The sequence below is a fragment of the Protomyctophum parallelum genome (assembly GCF_964188405.1).
Source record: "Protomyctophum parallelum genome assembly, chromosome: 21".
Lineage (NCBI taxonomy): Eukaryota > Metazoa > Chordata > Actinopteri > Myctophiformes > Myctophidae > Protomyctophum > Protomyctophum parallelum.
Genome location: NC_139713.1, coordinates 12351810 through 12366850, shown reverse-complemented (window position 1 = coordinate 12366850; position 15041 = coordinate 12351810). Strand labels below are relative to the sequence as shown.

At 42.4% G+C, this 15041-nt stretch overlaps 1 protein-coding gene across 5 annotated transcripts in view; it reads right to left on the bottom strand.

Annotated features, from left to right (window-relative positions):
* The window catches only part of lhx6a (LIM homeobox 6a), a 41399-nt gene that overhangs the window by 1958 nt on the left and 24400 nt on the right, over positions 1–15041 (bottom strand). For 3 of the 5 annotated variants that reach the window (XM_083793907.1, XM_083793909.1, XM_083793910.1), the window contains 4 exons: positions 7194–7414; positions 6123–6223; positions 4699–4794; positions 1912–2098 (listed from right to left, as the gene is read on the bottom strand). In XM_083793907.1, coding sequence (XP_083650033.1) covers positions 1912–2098; positions 4699–4794; positions 6123–6223; positions 7194–7414 — 605 coding nt within the window. The remainder of the gene's footprint in view (positions 1–1911; positions 2099–4698; positions 4795–6122; positions 6224–7193; positions 7415–15041) is intronic. The other 2 variants (XR_014570995.1, XM_083793908.1) reach the window with 2 other exon arrangements.

Sequence of the window (15041 nt, the reverse complement as noted above, 5' to 3'; positions counted from 1 at the left end):
CATTTATAGTAGGATAATGCCTCATTTGCATATTTATTTATTTTTTATTTGTAATAGGCCTATAATAAATCATTGTCTTCGTGTAAGTAATCAACCGGGGAAGTTTCATGGTTATAACAATCTATATGGTTTTGCACACTCAATTTATAATTATAACGTTCAAATTTTGGAGCTCATGGCTCATGGACTAAAGGGGCATGTCATTAATATACCTTAATATACCTGGAAAACACCATTAACATGGTGAATCACATCTTGATGATGTTATCAAGATGTGATTCACCATGTTAACACCCCCAACGCCCAGGACGAAGTTCACCGTCCTTTCTAATATAGTAACGCCCGACGCCCAGGACGAAGTATTGTCCAAAAGACGAAGTTTATTGATATGAGAACGGATCGCATCACTCCACAGGCTAGGAGCGCCTGTTGGGCAATCCTCAATGTTGCGTAAGAGTGAGACGTCATCGAAAAACTCCCTCCCTGTTTAACCGACGAAAACGAAAATCTTAAAACATTAATAACTCGCAAACTAAATCATCCCGCCTAATTATGAAAAAAGATCCTGTATTAGACGGTCCTCCGTGGTCCAGTCGTTAGTCGCCATAGATGTATTCTTACCTCCCGTTGTTGTCGATCGACTCTAGAGTGGTGTGGCTATTGTTAGCTGCCACACACACATTCACAACAACATCCGGTCCGTCGGTAAAAGTGGTCAGTTTTTATAAATCGAATGGGCGCTATAATGTAATGCATTAAATAACCCCGGGCAATTAAATCGCGTTTGGGACCCAGCGTTTGAGACCCAGCGTTTGAGACCCAGTGTTTGGGACCCAGCGTTTGAGACCCAGCGTTTGGCACCCAGCGTTTGAGACCCAGTGTTTGGGACCCAGCGTTTGAGACCCAGCGATTGGCACCCAGCGTTTGAGACCAAGTTTTTGGGACCCAGCGTTTGAGACCCAGTGTTTGGGACCCAGCGTTTGAGACCCAGCGTTTGGCACCCAGTGTTGGAGACCCAGCGTTTGGGACCCAGCGTTTGAGACCCAGCGTTTGAGACCCAGCGTTTGAGACCCAGCGTTTGAGACCCAGCGTTTGAGACCCAGCGTTTGAGACCCCCAGCATTTGAGACCCAGTGTTTGGGACCCAGCGTTTGAGACCCAGCATTTGAGACCCAGCGTTTAAGACCCAGCGTTTGAGACCCAGCATTTGGCACCCAGCGTTTGAGACCCAGCGTTTGAGACCCAGTGTTTGGGACCCAGCGTTTGAGACCCAGCGATTGGCACCCAGCGTTTGAGACCCAGCGTTTGAGACCCAGTGTTTGGGACCCAGCGTTTGAGACCCAGCGATTGGCACCCAGCGTTTGAGACCCAGTTTTTGGGACCCAGCATTTGAGACCCAGCATTTGAGACCCAGCGTTTGAGACCCAGCGTTTGGCACCCAGTGTTTGAGACCCAACGTTTGAGACCCAGCGTTTGAGACCCAGCGTTTTTTTATCCCACGATTTTGTAACCCATTTTTCACCCCTGTGTCAATTATCTAATGTGACCCTGGGCTCTACACACCCTCCGCCAACCTCGGGAGAGCTACGGAGTTGCTCCTTTGCACCTGACAGGGGGGAGTTTCCCTGGTTGGACGTAGCGCGTGGAAGGAACACGTTATTCCAACCAGTTCCTTTCCCCTCCATCAGGCTGGCCAGGGGGAGGCAGTTTAGAGACCAGGATTACTGCATGTTTTGTGTGAGGGTATTACCTACCCTATAGGGGACACGGGGAGAACGTGCAAACTCCACACACACTGGGCCCACTGGGTTTTTCTGAAAACTGTCAGGCATTTTTGTAGAATTGTCCTCAGGTCTTATATGGGATAAAAACGACAACAAAAGCACAAAAAAAAAAACCCAAGCACACTCACTGTCGATGTATCCGTGCAGGGCCACCATGCGGGCCCGCTCTGGACTGCCGAACGGCGAGTAATGCAGCTCATCTGGCAGGATGGACGAGGGGATGCGGGACTGGGGGTGAGGACCCCCCTGGGGACCCCCGCCTCCGTGCTGCGGCGTGTGCTTTTTGTGTCTTGCTCTGCAGTTTTGAAACCACACCTATGAAGATGTAACGTAACCATCCATCATGTATGCTATACTGTATATCTCTGCTGTCGGGAAGAAACCTCATCATAACTCCAGAATGTTCTTTTTTTCTCTTCGGGAAATGAAAAAAAATGTTTTCAGGGAATTAAGATTTTTTTTTATTTTATTTTTTTAACAAAGCAATACACAGCCTTATCAAAGTTGGTGTTGGGACTTTATTTATGGTCAATTACTTCCATGAGAGGGAGAGAGGTGGTGGAGTTAGTTGCTTTAGCAGACATTTTGAGGGTCCAAATGAGTTAAGAGGTTTTGTCCAAAGCACTTTTTACTACTTTCCATTGGTTCAATATTTTCGAAACAACACACAGACGTAAAGGGTGTTCAATAGCACTGATTTATGCCCCCCAAAGAAAATCAAAAACCTCAAAAATGGAGTTATGAGGTTTCCTCCCGACAGCAACAACATTATGTATAATTTTACTATGGTTAAAAAGGCTTAGAAATAAACAACGACATTGTATACAGTATGTCTAAACGAATGTTATAAAATGTTATTTATTTTTTTTATGGTCTGAAACCACTTCCAATAACTTGTACAATGTTTGATCCAGGGATCCTGCAGGGCACCGAACTCTTTGATCTGTTCTACATAAAATGATTGGCTTATTGCATGCTTTGTTTCATTCTACAGACAGTCTATATTGAGACATGGTGGTTTTAATTGTCTGGCACTTCATGGCTGATCACATCATCAGCTAGTCGGAAAACGGCTTAGTGAGGAAAAAGGTTGCCCATCCCGTGGTCTTCTAGACCGTGTCTACACCAGTGTTGTTTTTGGCAGCAACATTTCTATTTTAGTTTTAGTCATAGTCTTTGGAATGAAAGTTAATTTAGTTTTAGTCACATTTTTTGTCACCTGGAATGTTTTAGTGTTAGTCTAGTTTTAGTCGACTACACCATAAGAGTTTGGTCGACTAAATCTACAGTTGATTTAGTCGACTAAAATGTATTTTGGCGGGCCGTGATGTCGTCGTAATGACTGATTTGACACTTGCTGAAAATAGCCAATCTGCTATTTTCAGCATGCAACCAAGTGTAAAATGACTTATACTGGATTTCTTCTCCACTAGTCCCTTCCTAACATTTTAGTCTAGTTTTTATTTGTTGAAGAAATTGTCAGTATATTTAGTATTTTCTTTTTATTTTATATAATGTTTTTTTTGTGGCTTTCGCCTTTATTCTATATTTTTTATGGAGGGTCAGACAGTAGGCTGACAGGAAATGGGGAGAGAGATGGGGGGATGACATGCAGTAAAGGCCGTCGGGATCGGGAGTCGAACACTCAGCACACTGACTGGATTACCAGCCAAGGTGCCTGGACCGCTGAGCCACAGCCCAGGCCAGTATATTTAGTCTTAGTTTTATTATAGCTTAGTTTTTATTTAGTTTCCAATTACTTTCCATCAGTGGGAAATGGTAGTCGACGAACATTTTTCGTCTTCGTTTTAGTCGATGAAATCATCACTATGTCGGAAGTGGAATATGTTATCTGGATAAGGTTCAAAGCCAGGTGTAAAACGCCACAATCAGAATGTCATCCTCAGATCTGCCAGACCACGTGCTGCTGTCAACCAGCTAATAAGAGAACCTTTGGTTGTACAGTTTCTAGCGAAGCTTGTAAATAAGCTAAGAGACCTTTTGTGGTTGGTGGTGGATAGTTGGATACACAGAAGAAACCCCTGGCCTTTACCTGTACCTCTCTTCTTCCCTTTCTTAGTTTTTCTCAGGAGAAATTTCATGATGGGGAACTACTACGCACAAAAAAACTAATTCCACCCCGTATTTTGTACCTGTATAACTGTGCTGTGACATATAAAGCTGTCGAGGAGGTGGTCTGGCTCACATTTTGATCTCAGTCAAAGTCAGCCAGGCGTGTGTGTGATCAATCCTTATCCACATAAGGTATCCAGATACAGACCGCATTTCAATTCGGGGTGCTATAGATATAGTGCCAGTGGTGGAAAAAAGTACTCAAATGTTTTCAAATTTAGAAGTACTTCGTTACAAGTAAAAGTATGGAATTGAAAATGTACTTGAGTAAAAGTACAAAAGTATCGACATCAAAATGTACTTAAAGTACTAAAAGTAAAATAGACATATTGCAGAATGTCCCATTTCACAAGTTCAAAATGTGTGCAAAATCAATTGAAAATAGCATTTTCAAATGGCTATTTTCAAATGGCCGAAATGTATAGGGTTGAAGTGGTTAATGTATGTTTTCTAATCAAAATTAAAATCGCCAAATTAACTAGTAACTAAAGTTTTCAAATTATTGTAGTGGAGTAAAAGTACAAATTTTGGCTCTGAGATGTAGTCGAGTAGAAGTAAACGTGCTGGAAATTGGAAATACTCAAGTAAAGTACAAATACCTCAAAATTGCACTTAAGTAGTACTTAAGTAAAAGTACTTGGTTACTTTCCACCACTGGGTACTGTACTGTACTGTACTGTACTGTACTGTACTGTACTGTACTGTACTGTACTGTACTGTACTGTACTGTACTGTACTGTACTGTACTGTACTGTACTGTACTGTACTGCAGTAAAACTGACCTGTATGACCCTTCTGCTTAGGCCTGTCATGTCTGCTAGTTTCTGCAACGTCTGGGCATCGGGATTATTGTCCTGGGCAAACTGTGCCTGCATCACCTGCACAGATAGGGAGGACGTTACCGTGAAATCGTTTTGTTGCAGCCCATTAAAGGAGAATTCCATGCTAGAAGAAGGCTTTCTTACCTTTATTTGTAGTTGTTACGTCCCCACCAAAGAGTTCCAGGTGTTATTTTGTGCAAAAGCGCATTATTGGCTATTTCCCCTACCATAAGCCCTCAATGAATTGCATTGAATTACATTGAATCGAATGGGGCTATAGGGGTGTTGTGCTAATTTGCTTATTTACATCGCTCAAAAATGAAAAAAATTGCATATATCCTCTCTTCATAACGTAAATTGTATCCCAGGGGGCATACTTTAGTACTTATTTCGATGGAAATAAGCGAATTAGCACAAAAACCCAACTCCCATTGAGGGCTTATATTAGGGGAAATAGCCAATAATGCACTTTTGCACAAAATAACACCTGGACCTCTTTGGTGCATGGGACGTAACAACTACAAATAAAGGTAATGGACTTCTTCTTTGTTCTTTAATTAAAGAACAAATATAGATACCATAAAAAGTAGGGATGTCCCGATACAGTTTTGTTGTTCCCGATCTGAACCCGATACCACAATTTCTGTGTTAGCCGATACCGAATACCGATACGGGTGTTGTTATCTCATGTTGTGTTTATAGCTATCTAGCTGAATATCTCATGTTGTGTTTGTAGCTATGTATAGCTATATCTCGTGTTGTGTTTATAGCAGACTCCTCACTCAAATGTCCACTTGCAGTTTGGGCAACTCCAAAGCAAACTCCACATGCCCCAACATTTTATTCACCTGCTGCCATAGTGTCAACCCCTTACCCCTGTGTCGGATCGGTGGTTATACTGGCATATTATAATTAACAGGTCGTTTTGAGGAAGCAATCTGATTGGTTGAAACAGCCTTCTAGCCGTGGTTAAAACGAGCATCACCGCACACCTAATCAAAACAAATAATTCGGCTGCTCATGTTCTCCCAGAGCGCAGCGAACTCGGTGGCTAGTAGCTAGCTACAGTAGTTTCTTGGGACATTTGTGGTCGTAGTGACTACATCTGTCATTAACAAAATATGTTATTTCAGCGATTTTCTTAGTTTTAAGGGTAACTAATGCACTTCTGCGTTGCTTTCGGAACTCACCCTGCAGGCTCGTTCCTGCAGCATCGCAGGCGTGCATTAATGACCATTAATAAACCACCCCCTCTCGTGTAATATTGCTTAATTCGTCGATACCGATACTTTTCCCGATACAGCATCGGGACATCTCTAATAGAAAGTACGATATATAACTCGTATAAGATATATCTGTTAGTGTGTACATAATGTAAACTGGACCTGTAGTTGTTCTGCCGTGAAGGAGGTGCGAGCCCTTTTAGCAGGTTTGGGCTGACTGTCCTGCTCTGTTGGAACGGCTCCCTCTAAAGTGATACCGTTCCCTGAGAGGAGAGGGAAGAAGGCACAACAAGAGAGACAAGAGATTATTCACCGACCTGAGGACCATTCTACAAATATGTCTTCTTCTAAATCCTTTTCGATTTTCTGAAAAACCCATGTTTCTATGTCAGTGGTGCTCAAACATTTTCATGTCCCACATCTGAAAAGATGTTATTCCAGGGAGCCCAGGGACTACATGCACAGAAGCAAGGCTTTGAGTTAAAAAAAAACGTTCGCTTTGAAAGGATATATATTCAAAGATTTGTGCCACATTTTCACGATTTTTCAAAAATAGCAGACCTACAAGCTCGTAGCATGCCACTCGGTGCCGCACTATGAGCTTGTAGATCTGCTATTTTTCAACAGCTAACATAATGCTTAAAACACCAAAAGGGATTCCCGCCCAGAATGGGTTAAAGGAAGGAGAAAAGAGTTGGAAAAGAAGGTTATATATCGCCGCTGTCTATAGGCTACTATAATGTCCAAAATCATTATTTTCAGGAAATGGAAAAAAATAACCTGTCTTCTATAATGTATACTAGTTATTATTTAGTCACAAGCTCAAGTGTTAGTGTTAGTTCATACTTTTCATGAATGGATACATAATATATATCTCGGTTGTCGGGGAGAAACCACCTAACTCCTAACTTCAGGAAATGAAATGAAAACCGTATAATTTTAAAACAAATGAAATGTTGCCTCACCAAAGTTGGAACTGTGACTTTATATGTTGTCAATTACTTGCATGAGAGGGGGAGAGGTGGATAGTTAGCCTTTGGCAGACAGTTTGAGGGCCCCAATGGAGTTTCGTTTTTGTCCAAAGCGCTTTTTTAGTACTTTCCAATGGTTCAATATTTTTTTAACCAAAACACAGTTCAATACAATTGATTTATGAAGAAAAGAAAATATGTAAATGATATGTAAATGTCTTTCTGATTGCAAATAAGCCACAACGACTAGGCATGACTATACCGTTCTCCGCTGCTCGTTTGAGGTTCTCCACCATGGTGTCGTAGTGAATCCGACACAGGACCTTCTCCTCCACCAGGCCAAACTCCTCCCCGGTGGACAGCTGCCTCTTGCAGGAGTAGCAGGCAAAACAGGCCAGGTGGTACGCGTTGCCCCTCGCCCGACGCACCCAGTCGCTGGCGTAGATCTGCCTGCCGCAGCGCGCACACTTAGTACCAAACCTACTGTGAAGGAGAGGAGAGGAGAGGAGAGGAGAGGAGAGGAGAGGAGAGGAGAGGAGAGGAGAGGAGAGGAGAGGAGAGGAGAGGAGAGGAGAGGAGAGGAGAGGAGAGGAGAGGAGAGGAGAGGAGAGGAGAGGAGAGGAGATGCAGAGAGACAGATCAATTGAGAGACGAGAAGAAGTAAAGATTTTCATTGTGAAAGATTGATAATTATGGAGAATTCCATGCCAGAAGGCTTTCTTACCTTTATTTGTAGTTGTTACGTCTCCACCAAAGAGGTCCAGGTGTCCAGGTTTTTTTTTTAATTGAATTGAATTTAATTGAATTTAATTGAATTTAATTGAATTTAATTGAATTGAATTGAATTGAATTGAATGGAGCATTGGAGTGTTGTGCTAATTTGTTTATTTCCATTGCTCAAAAGATATATGTCTGTATATATATATGTACACTTTACTTATTTTGATGGAAATAAGCAAATTAGCACAAAAACCCAACCCCTGTTGAGGGCTTATATTAGGGGAAATAGCCAATAATGCACTTTTGCACAAAATAACACCTGGACCTCTTTGGTGGGGACGTAACAACTATACAAATAAAGGAAAGAAAGCCTTCTAGCATGGAATTCTCCTTTTAATCAGTTGCAATTTCAACAAGCACGTCGCGTGATAAAGCATGAATCAAGCTTATAAGGTCCTTTAGTTTGTCATTTTCATTTGTTTTATTCATTTGCATGAATTCAAATCTGCTGTTTGTGTCGTGAATTACATCCACCTGGAACACAACTTATTACGCACCGGTAATGTCATTTATTTAAGGTAGATATTTTCCTCTGTGAATAAAAGCATCAACCTCTAGTCTATATGAATGAGCAAATCACCAAAATGCACATCAAGGACCCCCAAATTGACACAAATTATCCCCGTGGACCCCCATTTGAAAAGACATGCCAGGGACCGCCCATAAGAGAAGATTTGTACGGCTCCCCAGCAGTGACTGACTCTCAACCCGTTTCATTTCAAGGACATGTCTACGGACCCCCCATGTAATGGCATTTCTATCTCTGGGACCCCCAATTTGTATTGTAAAATCAATGTTAATGTAACTCTGAGAGTGTACAACTGGAACCAAATGACCCGTTTGGTTCCATTTGTACACTCTCAGAGTCACAGACCCATAATGGTCCATTTGGTTCCATTTGTACACTCTCAGAGTTACAGACCCATAATGTTTAATTTGGTTCAAATGATGGAGACTCTCCATCATTTAGCTGGGGACCAAGATCTATAAGGGTATAGAGTTGGTAACCAAATGGACCCTCTTTAACTCTTGAGAGCGTAAAATGAAACCAAATGTACTGGTTGTCCATTTGGTTGAATGTTACCCTCTCAAGAGTTAGATTATTGTTAAACATCTGCATTACTTAATTTACAAGAAGTCTAATTAGTGAATGTGGAAGAATTATTATTTTGATCTGTATGATCTTATCCAACAACAACAACAACAACAACATATTCAAAGTGTGGGGGTCTGAGAGGCTAAATGTCATCAGATGGTGGTCAGTCGCTCAAATGCACAATAAATACTGGGCCTCGATATGAAAAGGTTTGAAAACCACTTGCTTTACACCACACCTCTTTGCTTCAGACTTTAGGGCAGTGGTTCCCAAAGTGGGGCCCGGGGACCCCCAGGCGTCCTTGAGGGAGTTCCAGGGGATCCCCAGCTAAATGATGTTTTGGAACCAAATGGACCCTTATGGGTCTGTAACTCTGAGAGTGTACAAATGGAACCAAATGGACCCTTATGGGTCTGTAACTCAGAGAGTGTACAAATGGAACCAAATGGACCCATGTACAAATGGAACCTTACAGGTCCATCATCAACAGGGACCCTAACAGGTCCATTTGGTTTTATTTGTACATGCACTCTCAGAGATCCCAGAGATATAAATTACATTAAATGAGGGTCCGTACTAGACTAATGCGTGTAAAACTGGGGGTCCTTCAATTTAAACGGGTTGAGAATCACTGCTAGAGCCGCAAAAATCTCTTCTTATGGGGGGTCCCTGCATGGCATATCCTTTCAAATGGGGGTCCGCGGGGCTAATTCGTGACAAATTGGGGGTCCTTGACATGGAAAAGTTTGGGAACCACTGCTATAGGGACACAAGTGGTTAAAAATGAACAGAGGCAACTTTAATGTGAAGCCTTTTTGCTTTTTGGCTGATTTCTGTTTCTGGTGCTTAGCGAGAAAGTCCAAGGGAGAAACTCTGGAGAGAGAGAGAGAGAGGGATATGGCCTTCAAAGAAACTCTGACTGCGGCTGCAAGCTGAGCCTTCAACGCAAACAAACCAACACGTGCAATTTCCTGGCTGATGCATGAAGGCCCTGACATATACCCATGTATACACGCACGCACGCACGCACGCACGCACGCACGCACGCACTTGTCTCACACACACTTGTCAACATACACATTTATACACGCAGATGTGTGTGTAGACGTGCGCTTATCAACACACATTCACGTACGTACGCACACACGCACGCACGCGCACGCACACACACACACGCACACACACACACACACGCACACACACACACACACACACACACACACACACACACACACACGCACACAGGAGAAGATGAAGAAATGCTGGCATGACATCACTCCGTATCACCCCACTGTAACCGATAGGAACAGTGAGGTCAGGCAGTATACAAACTTAAACCACCTGACGCACAGCTATAGATGAGCTATAGATGCTTTGTGTAAACTTTGTCATAATTATGATGAACGACATTTGCTGATCTATATTATATAGCTCACATGCAGACAGACAGGCTATTTGCATAACTCTAAATTGTCTTTCAATATTTTTTAATATAGTTTCATTTTTATTTTCTCTACTGTTTTGATATTGTTTGCCTGTTATTAACGCCGGCACGTTTAAACTAAGGACTCCATTTTCGTCACCGCTAAAACCCCTTATATATCCATAAACTTCTATTTAAACTACTATTTTGCTAAACATTTTTGAATAGTTATAAAATGGCCAGTCTACAAGCTCACAGCGTTTCAATATAGATTGGCTAGTGCTAGTTGAACTACTCAAAAATAGTTTTCAAAATAGTAAAAAAAAGAAAAGGCAAAGAAGTTTAGGGATAAGGGGTTTAGCGGTGACGGAAATGGAGCCCATTTAAGTGTTTAGTGAATAGAATTGGAATAGAGCAGAGAATAAGACACAGAGGTGATGGAGAGGAGGGGGGGGGAGGGATTACTGTAGATTTGTGCAAAATGTCATGCTTGCTCAGATATCAATGTGTGAAACGTATGAATTATTCAATCCCCACACTGATTCAGGGTTCACTGAACGACTTGGCATCACACAGAAGAGCCATGGCTGCATTTAGCCAACGTAAACCTCCAAACCGCCGCAACGTGGCTTAAGAAAACCTAACAAATTTCCCCTCGTTGCACCAGAAACAATCCAATTAAGCCTCTCAATTATTTAGCAACGGGTGTATCATGACTATAGCATAATATATCATAATAGTTTAGAGCAGTTTGAGGCCAAATAGGAACGTGTGTAGGCCTCTATACCAAATGTAAATACAGTTCTAAATAATGATTGCCATATATAATCCGTTCAGGACAGAAAATGTTGACCCTCCAAAAAATTATAGAAATCCAGTGAAGGGGCTTTTTGACAGTAAATAGTATTTTTTTTGGTGGCTTTCGCCTTTATTTTATATATTTTATGGAGGGACAGACAGTAGGCTGACAGGAAACAGGGAGAGAGATGGGGGGGGGACATGTAGTAAAGGCCGTCGGGATCGGGAGTCGAACCCAGACTGGATTACCAGCCAAGATGCCTGGACCACTGAGCCATGGCCCAGAATAGTTGGTCAGATTAGATTCTAATAGCCTATGACAACAACAGCCCACTGAAACCGCTGCTAGAAATACAAGCGTCCTAACTTCAGAAGGAGATTGGTGTCAGTGGCGGAATCATCTGGAAGCAGAATCTACAAATGGCTATAGAGCTGCCACTCAGATACTCTAACTTAAAACCTCCCATATCACAGTGAAAAGTTCACCCCCAAGGCAAATAATATTATTACTTTTCTATTTATTGTTGTGTTTTTTTTCCTTTCTTTTCTTGTCCTCATTATTTCTGAAGTGTATATTTCTGTATGTACAAATGTATACGTATGTATGTATGTATGTATGTATGTATGTATGTATTCATGTATTCATGTATGTCTTCTGTGTGTGCGTGTGCGTGTGTGTGCGCGCGCATGTACAGTATGCTTCTTTAGAATTTAATTTAAAAAAAACGAACTGAGAGACAATTAGTGTTGTAACATGAAACAAATTGCCTGTAAATGACTTCATAACGCCAATAAACAAAGTTAAAAAAAAATAAAGAAACCGCTGCTTCAGTAACAATCCACTTCCACTGCACGGGGGAAGCAAAATGGCCGCCCGGGCGGGTATATACACAGTAAGCGCTCAATATACCAACACGACTGCAATACGCGGCATATACACTTCTCACTGTTCTAATGGCGTACAGATGGCCACCACAAGGCTCTGCCGGTGAAGGTGACTGAAATACACATAATTCTCCCTCTCTTGACCTCGTCTCGGGAGCAGAAGGAGAGAGAGAGCGGAGCTCGTATAAACACGGTACGATAAACACTAGCCTACTGCCAAGAAGCCATGAGCGAGTGCGAGCGAGCGAGGGAGCGGGCGGCGGGGTCTGCATGCAGGGAGAGAGAACGATGGGGAAGAAGAGACGAGCTGATGAAGGGATAAAGTGGGACGAGGGGGCTAGACGGGGATTTGGGCGTTGAGGAGGTGAGGCAAAGGTTTGGGCTGCGGTGGTGGTGGTGGTGGTGCGAGGGACAAAGCCAAGAGACCAGGGAAGAGGGGGGGGGGGGGGGGGGTAGGGGCGCATAGTTCGGGGGAGAGGGAAGAGGGGGGGGGTAGGCGCATGGAGGGGGGAGAAGGGAGGAGATCACTCGGGGGGTTGCCAAGCGAGAGAGTTAGGCAGCGTATTGTGCTCTCAAGTCTATATACTCTATCCGGGATGAAAGCATACATATGTATGTATGTATGTATGTATGTATGTATGTATGTATGTATGTATGTATGTATGTATGTATGTATTTGGTTAAAATGGGTAGGGTTTAAAAAAAGGCAAGAGCTTGCTCTGGTGCACTGGCCTAAAAGTGGTCCTTAAAAACTGCTAAAACTTCTGAAATGTATGTATGTATGTATGTATGTATGTGTGTATGTATTTAAAAGGGGGGCTTTTTTGTAAAAAGACCAGCCCACAATACCTCCATATATTTAATAATAATAATAATAATGCGTTGTTGACTGCTTTGATTAGCCCGCCACAGCTCTATTCAGTAAACATGCACTAAATGTATAAACACACATAGCGTCATTTATCTTCCATTCGACACAACCCTGTGATTTGTTTCTATTTTCAAAACAATCTTTTTCAGTCTGTAGTTTAACGGCTAGAATGATGATGTCGTTGAGCATATCGTTGCTGTCGAGAGGAAACCTCCTAACTCTATTTTTGAGGTTTAGAGATTTCTTTTAAATCAGTGCTATTGAACACCCTTTACATCTGTGTGTTGTTTCGGAAATATCGAACCAATGGAAAGTATAGTTACAAACGCTTTGGACAAAACCTCTTAACTCCATTGGACCCGGCTCAAACTGTCCGCTATAGAAGCAGCCAACTCCAACTCTCCCCCCAATATATAAAGTCACAACACCAACTTTGATGAAGCAGTACAGTATTGCCTTGTTTAAAAAATATATATAACGTTTTCTGAATTTCCTAAAAAAATGTGTTTTTAATTTCCTGAAGAATGAACATTTTGGAGTTTAGGTGCATTTCTTCCCGACAGCAGAGCTGTGACGTACACAGCCATCATAGAAATGTTGCCCGAAAAGAAGAAAAAACACCTTAAACCCAAATAAAGCTATTCTGGATACAACACGACTCCATAGGCTCCGGCCTGATTTAAATTAAGAAAATAGCTCTCCGACTTGCAGGTCGGCTGTTTTCGGTGCAGTGCGACACCCGTGCACAACCCGTGCAGGGCTTTTACTGTACGCAATATGCAATGCACCATTTGAGGTCATTATAGGCTATGTACTGTACTGTACTGTACTGCATTCCAGGGACTGCTCCTATATATACAGTACGGAGAGAAACGTTGCGGAGGGTTGGAGCTAATCTAGCATGACAGCTTGTCGGCTTCGTGCTCCCAGACACAACCCAGAAGACGACCCTTCATCGTCCCTGGGCTTTGACCCTTCCGTCATCCCTTCTTCCTCTGAACCCTCCCGTCTCCGTTTGTATCTCGTTATGTCTACGTATACCCAAAGACCTGCTGTTTATTTTACTAATCATGTCAATCCTTATACAGCCCTATATTATTCACTATATAGAGGGGCAACTAAACTCCCCTAGTAACCCCGGGACGGTCCCGGATCTATCCGCTTTTCTCCCCTAGTATACCAGTGTTGTTTTCGTCGACTCTAAAACTAAGACGACATTTTTTCGTCGGCTACCTTTTTTCACTGACTAAAACTAAATGGAAACTAAATGAAGACTAAGCTTCAATACAAACTAGACTCAAATGTTAGGAAGGGACTAGTGTACAAGAGAGCCAGTACAAGTCATTTTACACTTGGTTGCATGCTGAAAATAGCAGATCTACAAGCTCACAACAAGATCTATACAAGCTCACAGATGGTCTGTTTGCTACATGGTTCTGACGAAGACCTTTTGGGCGGGAACCCCTTTTGGTGTTTTAAGCATCATGTTATACTTTGTGGCCTTGTAGATCTGCTATTTCCAGCAAGTGTAAAAACAGTCATTACGGCGGCATCAAGGCCCGCCAAAATACATCTTAGTAGACTAAATCAACTGTAGATTTAGTCGACTAAAATCTTATGATATTTAGTCGACTAAAACTAGACTAACACTAAAACATTCCGGGTGACTAAAATGTGACTAAAACTAAATGAAAACTATTCAAGAGACTATGACTGAAACTAAAATTAGCTGCCAAAAACAACACTGCCTATAGTACCCCTGTCCCGGGACCTCTCTCTCTCTCTCTCTCTCTCTCTCTCTCTCTCTCTCTCTGCACTATAGTAATTCACCTGCAGCTGAAAGCGAGTCTTGAGGAGATGCACGTTTTGCCGATTAATTCTGATGTGCTCTGAGAATACGCTAATCTCTGTCAGATTTGTCCTGAGAGGGCTTGTTGTTTTGACTGTGGGTTGTAACCCATTTAGACCAGAGGATGATTCTACAAATGCCTTCTAAATCCTGACAGTTTTCTGAAAAAAACCCATGTTTCTATATGTTGGTCGTTCTCAAACATTTTCATGTCAAGTGCCCCCAAAGATATATGTAATTGGCCTGCCGACCCCCACTTGGAAATATGTTGTTCCAGTGAGCCCCCCCCCCCCCCCCCCCCCCCGAAGCAAAGATTTGAGTGAAAAACGTTCGACATTCAAAGATTTGCACCACATTTTCACGAGTATGACATGATGCTTAAAACACCAAAAGGGGTTCCTGCCCCAA